Here is a 13,451-nt window from a genome sequence, read left to right as displayed (position 1 = left end):
AAGATTTTTGTGGTTTCTTCTGTGAAGAATCAGGATTGCTAATGAGAAGCCACAGGAATTAGATTTCTCAGGGTGAGAGTTCAGTACAATTCTGCTAAGCAGCACTACATTTAGTGCATCAACAGCAAGAAACATTCCAGAGGGAAAATCAAACTGTGGCCAAGTTGGATGTAAAACTTAACAACACAGACCAAAAATAAAGTGTAAGGATCTCTAAAGTAGAGGTATAAAATTTATATTCCTTTCTGAATACCTCATAAGCAGGTGATCTTAAAAAGAATCCTGAAGGACACAAAATTTCTTAAAGCAGCAGAAAAAAATAACGGCATTGCAAACAGTTGAAGAAATTTTTTATGTATTCACAAAAAATATACAAAACTACAGTGGTGGAGAGTAGGAATGATTCCAAACCAGAACACTGTGGATCGTATTTGGTAGAGTTTCAAGCTGTTATGTTGATTACAGACAGTCCAGGACAGTGTAACAAAATAGAAAGTAACAGGTTGCACAGAATGAAAATTCCCTTTGAAACTTGCCTTTGGAGGGAAATTGCTAAGCCCCACAAGCCCAGGGTAAAATGCTATTCAACATCATAAAGAAGGAAGTAAATGTTGTGATCATATACTTTCCTGATCTGACTAATCTACCTGTGCAGTGAAAGGATGATGGGGAGATAAAATGATGTTAGATGAAGCTTAATAAAGGAAAACTCAAAAGTGACACATACCAAGAACCACCCTCCCCTTCTCCCCAGTTTTAAGTATATATTTTGGGGGACCTGAACTAGGTCATAAAACTGAAGAAAAAAATATACTTGATATATTTTGAGATACTGTAGAATTCTATGAAAATACCTCTCAGTGGTAAACAATGGCCAAAACCCCCAATGTTAGAATTCTCTAGAAATACACATGTGTTTGCATTATGAAAAATAGGAATTAACCAGAAAATATCATTATTACACTATCTTCTGACCCCCTCATCTCATAAAGGTTATATAGTCAAAATTTTTAAAGTACAGAAGCCATTAAAAAGGACTGAGAAACCTGTATAACTTCTACTCAGGAAAAACTGGACAAACTTCGGATTCTTCTTTCTATAAAAAGGGAAAATTAAATGGTCATGTCACAGCAGTCTAAAACAACTTTAAACATATGAGGAACAGCTATTAAAAACATTTTCATAAAAAGATTAATAAGAAGCAAGAGAAGCTCAAGGATGCCAGGTTCAAAAAACAAACAAACACAAGGTGAGTCTGCAGAAATACTTTTTGGCTGGTACATTTATTTACCTGGGTTCAAAAAGCAAAGGGTTTTTATCACCATTAATGATTGCAATAACAACCAGCTATATATTATAGCTCTGGAAGTCCTTGAGACAGTTTGCTGGAAAGCAGTATTCCCCCATCTTGGGGAAGATGATGGCTTAGCTGGATATTTATTCTGATAAATTTCTTAGTCCCTCTTTAGGGAAAGGAATGGAAGAAGGGGAACCATACCCAGAATTTCAAACTCATTTGCTTACACCAATTACAATAATTTCCAAGGTTTAACTATGCACTTTGCATTACATCACTATCAGTGAGAGACAGAAAAGAATTACATCTCATTTACATATATAATTAGATAGTTCATGTGTCAATGAACAAAAAAAAAAGATCCCAATCAAATTTCTACAATCACATCAAAAAATGCTACTCCTCTTTAATCAGTGTTTTGAATCAGGCAGCAAGATTTTATCAGTGTGATCCCACAGGGCACTACTTCAGCTGAGCAAACAGACCTGTTTAAACAGTCCCCTTTCAGAAATGCTTCCTTCAAGCATCTTTAAAATCTTCCTGCTAATATCTCAAGAACCATGCATTCTTCATTATCTTCACAGAGGTAAGATAACTCATTTGAGTTTACCTCAGCCCTCAGTTTTTCTTAAGCATCTTTCCTCCTTTGCTTGGTGGAGGCATGTTCAACCTGTTTCACCACAAAGTTCATTACCAAACATTACCATTATTGCTAAGACAAAGAATCACCAGTGGACTCCAAACCAACATCATCAGGATGTTTGTACCTCAGATTTATGTACTGTTTGCTGGCAAATTACAGGTTGAGATCTGTTTTCATAAATGGGCTCTATTTTTATTTAAGGTTCACAATATTAGAGGTCTTGGATTTTTAGCTGAGTCTCCCATCTGACTCATTTTTTGTCCTCTTTCAGATATTCTGACTCCCAGGGTTAAGTCTTCCAACCCTTTTTGCAGTCCTTTCAATTCAGCTCTTTGTCTTCTGGATTTAATTTCCTTGTTAGCTCCACCATCCATTTCCCTTATGCAGTTACTTTCCTACATTGCTTCTCCATATTTTCTTTCTCTGTGTTGTGTTTTCTCCTCTTTCAGATCTTCTGACTCCTAGGTTAGTCTTCCAACCCTTTTTGCAGTCCTTTCATTTCAGCTCTTTCTCTTCTGGATTTAATTTCCTTGTTAGCTCCACCATCCATTTCCCTTATGCAGTTACTTTCCTACATTGCTTCTCCATATTTTTTCCCCTGTGCTGTGCTCAGCCATTTTCAGATGTCAATGAGAGGCTCTTTAATTGCTAAGTCAATACTGTCACCATGAAGACAGGAAATACACAGGTTTCATGAAACCTGCATAAGCTGAGATTTTTCTCCTTGACTTTGGTGCACACCTGCTTTTTCACCCCTTTTCTGTCACACCTGGGAATTGTCCCCACTCTCCTTCAGCAGCACATTACCTGAAACCTCCTCCATTATTTCCAAAGCATCAGGGTGTATGTAGGAATACTTTCCCCCTGCTTTTTCACACTAAATCTAACACACATTCTGTTTCAGTGCCTTGCCTCAGTGCAATAATCACCTCCATGACTACTGAACTCTTTTCTCCTTATTCCCACTGACAAACTTGATCACTTCTTCCTTTTTTCTTGCATTTCTGTCTGGCTGAGTTTTTTGCTTTTAGAGAATCCAAAACAAAAAACCCAAAATCAAACCACAAACAAACACAACATTTTCTGCCTAGGTCATGTTCCTTCCCTCCCAGAGAAGTGCATCTCTTGTGGTCTCTGGGAGGCAGCATTCCCCTCTGGCCAAGCTGCATAAAGCAGCACTAAAGTTAAAATTCAGATTTCTTTCCAGAAGTTGATTCCTATAGGCATGAATAATGTAAATATTACAGCCTGAGACACAAGATTCAAACAATCTACTACTGAATCTACTAGTCCTATCAGAACAACAATAATGTTTAAAAATGATTACAATGTCTTTCTTTCCTTAGAACAGATCTGTCTGTCCTTTAGTTTGGAAGCAGTGTTTGAACAGGGCAGGGAACAGATAAAAACAATAAAACATGAGATTGCTCAACTGAAAATTTTAATGTGTCTACATACTTCTGTATAATTCTGGTTGATTTATCCAGATCATCACCGGGTGGTTGTATTAAACTGTGCATAAAACTCCTCTGTTGGAATATTTGAATACTCTTCCTCTTTAAGATAAATGTTCCTAGAAATAAAATTTTTTAAAAGCCATTAGTAATTTTTGTTATTATTCAGAAGTAGCGTGAGAAATCTAAAAAAGATATAATGCAGTAACACCCATAAATGTTCATAAATTATTAGAAATGGAATTTAATGTAACTAAAACTTGTTCTGCAAAATTTATGCCACATCTCAATATAGAAAAGTTGGTTTTTTGGTTCCTGAAATATCCTTCCAGAAATCTCAAGAGTAAAAAAGCCTGCATTAACACAATCCCAAACTTTTGTTTTCATAATAAGAAGGCATCATGTATTGGAAATTCATTTGTAAAAGGTATATATGAACCTGAGACTGGCTCAGTTGGTCAGAGCATGGTGCTAATAATGCAAAGGTCAAGGGTTCATTCCCCATATGGGACACTCATTTAAGAGCTGGACTTGATCATCATTTTAGGTCCCTTCCAACTCTGACTATTATGTGCTTCTGTATTCATGCACAAAAAAAAAATCCAAAACCAAAACTGGAAAAATAGAACACTAAATCATTATGTTTGTTTTTCTTGTCCTGCATGTGTTATCCTTCTCCTTTCCCATAAGAGCAGACACAAGAACTGCCCTCCAAGACACATTCAGTGGTTAGTTAAAGAATCATCTAGGTCTGTCATACATAATGGAAATGCTGTTAGTGTTGCTAGCTTAACCCTGAGCTATCAGAAACTGGCAGGTCTACTGGCAGTTCATCCTTTTTAGTTTCAGATATATTAAAGAAGCATGTAATGGTTTTTCACCTTATAATACGATTTTCTGCATAGCTAATTATATTTATTCACTATTTTGCCATCTATATAAACAGTCTGTTGTCAGTGGAATGCTTTTAAGAATTACAGATTCATGTCAATCGGTAACACTCAAAACCTACTCTCTGAAGTTTGATTAAAGAATAGTGGAAAACACACTTCAGGTGAATCGTTGATTTTTTTAAAAGCATGAACTTGTAACAAAAAACATTACAAACAGAACAAGTCAAAAGAGCTCTTTGAAAGCTGAGCTATTGGGTTAATAATGATGAAGAGCTTTTTTCATTTGAACAGTGCTGGTTTGGTACTTACTTTGCTCTTTGCTCCTGAGAGAGCCCTGCATTGACAGCATCCAGGTCTCGGCGCTGCACCTGGTCCTGGCGCTGCTGGTGCCGCTCCCAGAGCAGCTGGGTCCTGGCAGCCTGCACGCGCTGCCTGTCCCACTCCGCATCCCTTCGGCGCTCCTGCTCTCTGGCTCTCTGCAGCAGGGAGAAAAAGGCTTCATTTTCTCTGTCCAAGATGGAACTCTGTAGATAAAGTCTCATGGGTAACTTTATCCAAACCTTGCTTGCCTTTATTGAGCACTAGGGGTAGCATTTGAATGGGGAGAAGGGAGCAAGGATTTCTAAACCACGCAGAAGCAAGATACGGCAAAAGAAAGAGCTATTCTTTTCTCTCTGTAAAACCCCAGAGCAGCAAAAGATTGTTTTTTAACTATTGTTAGCAAGAGTTGAAATTTCTTGAAGCAAGAAGTGCATAGACATCAGTATGGCTTACAATATGGCCAACTAAAATAGGGGAGCCACGAACACCACATGAGTAGAAACTTTTTTGTCCTCTGCCTCACTTCTTGTCTGACACCCCACTGAACAGAAATAAAAAAACAGGCCTGCAAAAAACTTACTTTTCTTGGCTGTACTCATTTTCAGCCAGCCTAATGACTTGAATGGGTTCATTTCAGAGAAATAGGAGAGGCAGGGAAATAACAATTCTACCTTCAGCTTTAATAACAGTACTAGGTAAAATATAGTATAGCCTACGGTGTTGTAAGGACTAAAATATAAAATCAAACACTATTCCTTAGCTGTCATAAATGCAGCCTATGCACAAGGGAGGCAAGTCACTTCTATTCCACAATATCTAGGCCTGAACACTCTTGACTTCATAGGAGCCTAGATGTCTTCATTTTAACTGCCTGCTTCTATACACCTCTAGAAGCAGGTTACCATTGAAATTCTATTTTATAGCATGGCCTCATAGTTGTGTGGGATGGGAGAAATGAAACTCCATCACATTCTTACATTCATGAACTTTTAGGCTTCTGAAATATGCACGAGCAAGGTCACTGGGCCTGCTCTATTTGCCTTGCTTGGGCACCCTTGAGCATGAGAATACTGCTTTGGCCTGCCCTGCTTTCACCTTCAGCTCCTGGATCTTCATCCCCCATGGAGCAGCCTTGCAGGCATCTTGTGCACTCTCAGGTCACCATGAAGCCTGGGTCTTGGGCAGGGCAGGACTTTGCTGCTCAGCTGGACCATCATGGACCATGCCCTAAGACCTCCTTGGCTCTGGGCTCCTTAGCAACCTTCCTCCCAGTCCAACTCCAGGGCTCCAGCCTACTCCATGACATCTCCCAGGTGCTTCAGAGGTACTATGTTCAGTTATACTGATTAAAGTTTGGGTAAAATCCAGATTAATGGAAAACACAGCCTCATATTGGCATGTCCAGGGCAAACAACGGCATTTTTATTTTACAGACATTGTCTATAGTATTATTACAACCAAAAAAACCAAAAATACATGAAAATGCATGTGAGCTGAAATACCTGTTTCTCCAGAACTTGCTCCTTTTGGAACTCACGAATTGCCATCAGCTGCTCCTGTGTCATCCCCTTCCATCGATCCACCAACACACCCCCAGGACCGATTGCTTGGTCTGGGTTTTCAGAAAGGAAATCTCCTCGAAGCAGGCAGGTTATTTCATACATATCATCTTTCATTTTTTGAGCCTTTTCCAATTCATTTTTGTGATCTAGTTCAGCAACCTAAATTCAATGGAAAGAGAGAAGTGATGTTTTTTCCAAGAAAAATATGAACTAAGGGGTGAAAAAATGTTAATGCATCATAAGAGATGATTTCCAACCTGCATACAGTTGTCAAAAGCATCACCTACAAAAAGTGATCATTGTCTTATTGGCCAAGATCAAAACCCTAATATCAAACAGTTCTTTAATGCTGTCATATCACATATAGCAAGTAAACTGGGGAAAAATAACTTTGTTTTATAAGAAAACACAGCATTAAATAAAAAGTAATTCCACATTTATCCTCAAGTAAATGACGAGTATATATTTGGCAGACAAACACAATATGGAAGAAATTTCAATAAACATTTACAATCTCGAATCACTAGACTTGATTTATATATTACACACTGAATCTAGGTGAAAAGCATGGGTAAGCCCTCAAAACAAAGACAGGAGATGTCCAATTAAGGTCTGAGGATGCAGCCCTGATTCTCTTTGCTGATACAAAATGTAAACCTGAATCATATTACATGAATGTATCTGAAATACTGGAGATCACAGTGTGCATTTTCTATGGAAATCACTGTTTCTAATGTTCATGACAAAGCACAGTCTCCTACTCAAAGGAAATTTTCCCTTTACAATACTCCAGAAATAAAATACAATGATCTTAACTGCACATAATTACCTTTCAAACAAGAATGAGACTAAATAAACTAATTTGAAGAAGAATGATAATGCTATGCATCTTTCATTTCTAATAGTGTCTCATTCTTCTGGAACAATGCCTGGCTCCAGCATCCAGTGGACAGAGAAAAACCTTCTGCTTGCTAGAGCACACAGAGCACAGGGGATGGAACAGCCTTGGAAGTCAGGTGACAAGAAACCCCCATTGAAAACGACTTCTTATTCTGATTTTGTGCATCCTATTTTCCTTCTCTGTCACCACATTTTCTAAAAAAATAACAAACCAACTAAGTATTAATTTACCTGGATTTTATTGAAATTTTTAGTAGCTGCACAAACAGCACGCCTGCTTTCCTCTTCTTTTCTTTGTTCTTCCATAATCTTTCGGTCAAGTTCAATCCTAAACTTGTCATAAAGATCATCTAAATTAGATTCAAATAAAACACAGTCAATATTCATGGATTTGATGTGCCATATGAGTTAACCAGGGGAAGAGATAGGGGGGAGTTACAGATACAGTAAGCTGAAAAACTATTTCCAACTATTTTCCAAATCCTACCATCAAAGCTGTCCATCTTGGGATTTCAGGTGATTAACTAATCAGTTTAATATGTAATATGCATTGTATTAATATATAGTATGTACAGTTTAATATGTATTTATGTTGTCTAAACACTTAGTGTTAAAATGAAAGAAGTATGTTAAGTACTACAGAAAATAATGTTTCATGACAAGCTGGGAAAGAAAAATCTGTATTATTTTTTGTGCTCTAGGACAGTAGGGATGGGACAGTTTGGCCTGATGAAGCAAGCATACCAACTGGAGGCACAAACTAGAAATGAAACCTGGGTGACATTAAAATCACATGTTATGAAACAGAGACTTCCTAAGAGAAACAGTGGATACATTAAAGCCTATAAAGTAAAAACTGATCTAGTATTTCAAAGTTAAATATACAATACCATATTTTCATCAGATACACCACAACTTCAGAAAAAGAAGATTAAAACTACCTTATCTCTTTTGTTACCTGCCAATTTTTGGTCAGCTAATGCATTTTTTAAGTCTTTCTGTTGCTGAAGAGACCACTCCCTTATTTGCTCCTTTTGAAACTTCATCCTCTGATCATGGTTTAAGTCTTCACCCACAAACTTCTGCATGCCAGAGACAGTACAGCGAGGATCATCATCTGAGACTCGAGCAGGTCTGTCTTTCTTTAGGGCTTGTGGATCATTCAGGTCAAATTCACGTCTTGTTTCTGGCCCCTGAAAATTCTTATGGAATTCAGTTAGAGCCCTATTGATGTCTCTGATTTCATTTTTCTGGCGTTCTTCTAGCAGACACATGAGCTTGTCATTTTTCTTCATGTGATGAGCTAGACAAAAATGAACACAATGAAACCACAAGTCTTAGGGGTCCATGAGTCATTGGACTGCACACATAAGGTGAAAATAAAATTTTTAAGATGAATACACAGAATATAAGTTTTCAAACTGTTATGCATTAGGAGAGTATTTGATCCATAAGTACCAGCCCAGCAAACACTCTAATGTTAGTAATATTTACTTTTGAAATATTTTCAGCTTTTTAGGTATAAATTATTTTATTAATGTAAGAATGAAATATGTGCATGTGAAACAAATACAATAATAAGTACCAGAATTATGAGGTTTCATTTGGTGAAAACCTGCTACATAAGAAATGTACAGTAAACCAGTTGATCCCACTTACTTTTAGTTTACAGCTAAAGCTGAAATACATTGTTGCTTGCCAGGAAGCAAACCAAAATTGTCCTGCAACTGCAAGGAATATAGGTAGCTCTTCCATAGTTCCAATGATTTTTCTAACCATAGCACTAAAATCATTGGCTGGTATCAAATTTTGAACAGCTTAAGAGCTCCTGCCCATTTAATTGGGACTACATAAATTCCAGCATTTTTAAGAAAAACATACAACAAAACTCCTGCCCAACTAGCCATTTTAGTTATTTAAAATAATTTGCTAGAAAATATAATTTCCTCTTTTGCCAGAAACTACTGCTGGTAGTTTCCCAAGAGTCAGACCCTGACAGGTGTATTTTCCAGCCAGGAAAATCACAAGCAGCTGTAGTAGAACACAGCATGGAAGTGGCACCTCCTTTTTAGCTCCTCTTGAGGCACACAGAGAGCTCAGGCTGTGGGACCCTTTCATCTGATAGCCCAGGAAAGCATCCCAGGCAGGGAAGACCACAGGGCACAGCATGAAATATTTGTGTGGCTGCAAGTTCTGACTCAGCAATTGCTCCTCTTATCACCTTACTGTACATGACTCATGCTTCCAGCAATAACAGCCCAGAGAGGATTCCACAGAATCCATATATTCTATGGAAGAATGGCTAGACAAAAGATGAGCTCACTCTTCATAAAAGCAACTAAAACAGGTTAGCCACTACTATACTGAAAAGGTATACTTACCACTTACAGTGGTAAGTAATTATTTTTTTTTTAATCCTGTTGCATACTCAGGTTTTTAAGTGATGCTATTCATCAATACCTTTTAAAAGAAAACATTGAAAATTCTGGCCTATCAGGCAATGTATCCCAGTTTAATCATGTCAATAGAAATCTTAAGATAACAAGGAGAATACATAGTGTGCCAATGTAGATGTATGAACATAAATAGAACATAAATTGGATGACTGAATTTAGAGAATATATGAAGGGATAAAAGAAAGCAAGAAATGGATTAAAACATTTCGCTTTTCACAGAAATATCACAGTGTCTAGGAATTTACCAAATCTTTCATGCTCTGCTTTTTCAGCTGCTTCTTGAATTTTCCTCTCCTTGACCTGTGCATCCAATGCATCTTTATCAATCTATTAAAATAAAAAAAAAAGCAGCTCTTTAGGAGAACAATTAAAACATTGTCAATCTACATTGACTCACAGTTGTACAAGATAGATATAACCCCACTAGCAACAGAATTTATACACATTACTAATGTAGGTAAAACAACATCCAGAAAGAGAAATATTCTTGTTTGTTTGCTTTGTTTTAATAAGGATAGGAATGTTCTTGCACCTGATCAGATGAAAATACCACATTTATACATGATACATAGAGCTATAAATATTTTCAGCTGCATTACATAGAATATGTTTCCCCCATTACAGCTGGCAATTTTATTTTATTGTTCTGCTTTCATTTATAAAGCAGGTAAGTATTTTAACAGTAAAGATGACAGAAAGTTGTAATAGTTCATATTTGAAAAAAATACAAAGGGTTCACTATAAGAAAGGAATGGAAATGTTTCCTGTCTTATCAGAGAGAATCACATGGTTGCCAAAATGCAGTACAGGATACAGGATCTGTGATGAGCTGCCAGATATGGAACAGAACATCCACATCCATGGCAAGTGGGAGCTGAGCAAAGGATAATACAGGTCACATCATCAAATGGGAGCAGACACCTCCATTTTGGGCAAAAGAATGTGGCCCCACATTTGTTAGCAGATTGTGGCAAATTAATGGGCAGAAACATGGATTTTACTTCTTTTCTTTTTTTTTTTTTTTTTTACGGACAAGTCACTTAATGTCCTAAAAGTTTTGTCAAAAATACAATGACAGATCTTCAAGAATCTGGTAAACAATTTTAACAGACTTTGTCTAAAACCTATTCAGATGAAAAGAGAAACAGATCACGGCTGAAAATACTCATGGTTAATGCTGTAAAGAACAATTGACAACAGCCATCCGCAAAGAGCTAAGTTTGTAAGCAAGGCTGAAACCATCAAGAACTCTTATCCTCCAAAAACAATGCTGTTGTGGACACTAAATATCAACTCTTCCAGAGGTCTCATTGGGAAAGCCAAGCTGACAGTATAACTACAGGAAATACTGCTAAGAGAAATTCAATACAAGTTCTTAGAGTGGCAATAATAGAGGCAGGTCAGTGTATCCACTTGTGTTACACTGTTGGTTCTGACCCCTCCAAAACACTTTCACTCGACACAAAAACATCCCTAAAACTGACATTTCCAGTCACATAAAACTATAGGTTTCACTTTTAAGCATTTAAATAAGAAATCTGTGAACAGTTTGAGGCAGCTAATTTCTAAAGTCCTTCTATTTATATATAAAGTTTACATGTAAATTGAAAGTAATTTTTCATTTGGATTACTCATCTGAACTCTTTAGAAAAATCAGTGATTTACTGAGGATAGATTCTTCAAGCTGTAAGTGAAGAGGGCATTATCTTATTTTTACATTACTCAGATAACAAAACAGATACAGAAGTAAAAGTAATAATAAAGCTAGTAATAATCAAGGAAAAAATACAAAATCTGAGTTCCCATTCTGCTCTCCAGTATATTACCTCCATGTTCTTAAAATATTCAAACCCTGCTTTAGGATTTCTGGTTTCTAAGTCAAATATTGTCTTGATTTTTAAATTTTCTCAGTGACTGCCAGTCAGGTTAAGTGGTCAGAGAACTGAAGCAAAGAATCATAAAACCACACAGAAATACTGATATAGAATAGCTCTGTATGGATTTCCTGGCTCTTTATGGTTTAGACCTGGCTTTAATTCAAACCATAAGAACAGTCCCTTCAGTCAGCATCATTGTTCAGGTACATTGAATGATGTTAAATCAAAATAAGCTGCTAATCAAAATTCTTCAGATGAACTCTTCTTCATTTTAGATGTTTGTCTAATGTAAACAGATCTATCAAAACCTGCTCGAGTCAGTTCTACAAAATAAGGCAATTTTACAAAAGTATTTGGGTAAGACCTTTGGATGGTGTACTCCAGTACAGCTCAATAAAATGCACCAGGATATGTTAGTTGTCAGCTATTTCACTAACTGAGAATTTATGGTTTGCAGTTCATTTTTAAGACTTTAGAAAAGCCACTTTATAGAGAAAGTATGTCTTTCTGATTAAGAAATTTCAAGTATCTTAACCCATATCACAACTGCTAAAAAATGTTATTAGCTGCTTCCACTGAAGTATATTGTTGGTGAGTGTGGGGATGCTGTACCAGCTGGATACACCTGTCGTGATCAGTGAGAACTGCTAATTGCTCTGCAGATACAATGACTCTTGCATTAGAGTGAAAAGAATAAATTCAAGGCCTTGTCAGAAATAAGGTGAAGATATTTTTCCACTGACTTGAGACATGTTTCTGTACCGAAGAGGATCCAATTGACACCTGTTGCAATTTTACCAGTTCAGTGAAGTCACCTCACATCACTCTTCCCTCCATGCATGCTCACAACATCTTAATGTGGGCCTTTGGACATATCACAGGGAGATTTAAAATACTATTGCATTCAAAGTCAAATAGGTATAGAGCACATTATTTCCTGACGTTCAGGATGCAAACTGCAGAGTGAACTCTGGAGAAAATCCACTAGCCTGAAGCATTCACATTTACACATCCACACCAAGAAAAATCAGACACAACAATTAATTAGATATATATAATCAAGGATGGATCTGTCCTATTCATCTGATGCAAAATGTGGGCTAATTGCAGGACACTTACAGCACTAAATCTCCCACAGCATCAATTCTAGCAAGGTCCAGGCAGAAAAAGACAGGTAAAAAACAATTACTTGCTTCATCCACATTTCATGAACTGACTCTGGAAGCTTCTGGTTTCCATTTAAGTATTACTACACAGAGATACAACACAGGGCTTGATCCCTCTGCGCTGGCAGGGGACAATGACACCTTGCCCTTGAATCCAGAGCAGTGGGGCAGAGGTACACATGAGAAACAATGGCCATAAAGGAAAACACAAGAAGCTTTGCCTCAACAGGAGGAAGAATCTCTTTCTATCGAGGGTGGCAGAGCACTGAACAGCTGCCCAGGGAGGTCACGGATCTTTTCCCCTGAAGACATCCCAAACCCATCTGGGCACGTTCCTGTGTCACCCGCTCTGGGTGACCCTGCCGTGCACGGGGGTTGGAGTGGATGATTTTCAGAGGTCCCTTCCAACCCTAAATATTCTATGATTTCTTTCACCGGTAACTTTAAAAGCGACTCTTAAAGTTGGATCTGGGCCCTCTCTTCCTGCTTACTCCCCCTCACATACACACACCTGAGGAGGGGTCACTGGGTGCCGCTCTGACCGACTCAGCCGCCCCTTCCCTCCCTGAACCCTCCCCGCCTTACGCCGTTCTCTTCAGAACGGGAACACCGGGGGAACACGGCGCCTTCCCTCCCGTGCTGCCGCCCTCACCCCTATGGTGCGGATCCGTGCGTTGAAGATGCGGCCCCGCCGCAGCAGCTCCCGCCGCCGCCGGCGCTCCAGGGCGGCGGCCTCCTCCAGCTCCCGCTGCGGCCCCAGCCCGCTCATGGCGCCGGAGGGAACACCAGGGCTTAACTGAGAGCGGTGGCCGGGAACAGCGGCGGCGGCCAGCCGGGACACAAGGCGGCCGGTCGCGATGGGAACAGCGGCACGGCGGCGCT

The 13,451-nt window shown here is 38.4% G+C and overlaps 1 protein-coding gene across 1 annotated transcript; it reads right to left on the bottom strand.

Annotated features, from left to right (window-relative positions):
- Nucleotides 1–1,291: 1,291 nt before the first annotated feature.
- RIBC2 (RIB43A domain with coiled-coils 2) lies at nt 1,292–13,338 on the bottom strand. The gene is made up of 7 exons (XM_058023446.1): nt 13,222–13,338; nt 9,772–9,853; nt 8,029–8,373; nt 7,302–7,420; nt 6,111–6,329; nt 4,597–4,763; nt 1,292–3,513 (listed from the first exon to the last, which is right to left on the bottom strand). Exons 1-7 carry the CDS (start codon nt 13,336–13,338, stop codon nt 3,432–3,434), a joined length of 1,131 nt encoding a protein of 376 aa, XP_057879429.1. The 3' UTR covers nt 1,292–3,431.
- Between the last annotated feature and the right edge of the window lie 113 nt (nt 13,339–13,451).

Source organism: Melospiza georgiana, chromosome 4, assembly GCF_028018845.1.
Source record: "Melospiza georgiana isolate bMelGeo1 chromosome 4, bMelGeo1.pri, whole genome shotgun sequence".
In the NCBI taxonomy this organism is placed as follows: domain Eukaryota; kingdom Metazoa; phylum Chordata; class Aves; order Passeriformes; family Passerellidae; genus Melospiza; species Melospiza georgiana.
This window is presented reverse-complemented; position numbering and strand designations above follow the sequence as displayed.

Coding starts and splice junctions, on each gene's coding strand:
- RIBC2 (XM_058023446.1), bottom strand. CDS start 13,338: ATGAGCGGGCTGGGGCCGCAGCGGGAGCTGGAGGAGGCCGCCGCCCTG. Junction 9,854..13,221: donor CACGGATCCGCACCATAGGG/GTGAGGGCGGCA, acceptor TTATTTTAATAG/ATTGATAAAGATGCATTGGA. Junction 6,330..7,301: donor AAAATTTCAATAAAATCCAG/GTAAATTAATAC, acceptor CATTGAATTTAG/GTTGCTGAACTAGATCACAA.